At 46.0% G+C, this 1,401-nt stretch overlaps 1 protein-coding gene across 1 annotated transcript in view; it reads left to right on the top strand.

The window, feature by feature from the left end:
* The window catches only part of OTOL1 (otolin 1), an 8,458-nt gene extending 7,263 nt beyond the window's left edge, over nucleotides 1-1,195 (top strand). Inside the window, exon 3 of the mRNA XM_019626590.1 lies at nucleotides 200-1,195. Coding sequence (XP_019482135.1) covers nucleotides 200-1,098 — 899 coding nt within the window. The 3' untranslated portion in view covers nucleotides 1,099-1,195. The remainder of the gene's footprint in view (nucleotides 1-199) is intronic.
* Nucleotides 1,196-1,401: the final 206 nt, after the last annotated feature.

The raw sequence follows: 1,401 nt of genomic DNA, 5'->3' as shown, positions 1-1,401 counted from the left end.
GAACTCTTCCTCTAATGAGACAGCAGCATGATATGAATGGTTCAGTGTGAGTTTCCTCACACACAGCCATTACTGAGGCAAGAACCAGGTTTCCAGTCCTCGTTAGGAGGTTTTGCATCTATGTCATGAGTGCTGTGATAATAGTACATTGTTCGCAGCCTATGTGGTCCTTAAGCATTATTTTAATTTTCCATTTCAGGTGGACTTGGTCCTAAAGGGGACAGAGGAGACGTTGGACCAGCGGGAGTGAAAGGACAAAAAGGCTCCAAGGGGGACACGTTTGTAAATGGTACCAAAGGAGATAAAGGAGACCCAGGGGCTGTGGGCTCAGCAGGCTTGCACGGAGAGCCTGGGGCTAAGGGGGAGAAAGGGGAGCAGGGGGATAAGGGTCACTGCAGAGATTCTGGGGAGAGGGGCGCCAAGGGGGAAAAAGGGGAGGTGGGGATGAAAGGAGAAAAAGGTGACAAAGGAGATACGGGGACAGAAGGCAAACGAGGCCCAGATGGCCTGCCTGGGGCCCAAGGTGATCCAGGAGCTAAAGGAGAAAAGGGAGAGTTAGGTCCTCCGGGTCTTGCGGGACCTGCGGGGCCAAAGGGTGAGCTTGGGAGCAAAGGGGCCCGAGGATCTATTGGGAAGAAGGGTTCTCGGGGATTCAAAGGCTCCAAGGGGCAGGTGGCCCGAGTCCCGCGGTCAGCTTTCAGTGCAGCTTTATCGAAGCCTTTCCCTCCTCCCAATGCCCCTATCAAATTTGACAAGGTTTTCTATAACGACCAAGGGAATTACAGCCCTGTCACTGGGAAATTTAACTGCAGTGTTCCCGGGGCATATGTGTTTTCCTACCACGTCACGGTGAGGGCCCGGCCTGCTCGGATCAGCCTGGTGGCCTGGAATAAGAAGCAGTTCAAGTCCAGGGAAACGCTCTACGGTCACGAAATAGACCAGGCCTCTCTCCTCATCATCCTAAAGTTAAATGCAGGGGACCAAGTCTGGCTGGAAGTTTCAAAAGATTGGAATGGGCTGTATGTCAGCGCTGAGGATGACAGCATTTTCACTGGGTTCCTTTTGTACCCAGAGGAAACTCCTGGAATTTCACCATGAACTTGAACACTGTAGTTTGGAGTTAGTGGAATAAGTCAGGTAATATAGAATAGTGCTAATGAAAAATATAGCTTTCATTATTTTTTTCATGATTATAAAAATAATACAGAAAAACATAAGAAAAAATTCTATTAATTACTATTTCTATTTTAAGCTATTACCTTTTCTTAAAAAATAATTATTCATATACTTGAAAGCATATGTCTATTAACTTAGTAGATAGCTTTTTTCATTTAGCATTGCAATAGCATTTCTCATGCTGTTTAAATAATTAATAGTATTTGTATATAAAAATATGAATGC

This window comes from Hipposideros armiger, unplaced genomic scaffold (assembly GCF_001890085.2).
Source record: "Hipposideros armiger isolate ML-2016 unplaced genomic scaffold, ASM189008v1 scaffold_16, whole genome shotgun sequence".
In the NCBI taxonomy this organism is placed as follows: Eukaryota; Metazoa; Chordata; class Mammalia; order Chiroptera; family Hipposideridae; genus Hipposideros; species Hipposideros armiger.
This window is presented reverse-complemented; position numbering and strand designations above follow the sequence as displayed.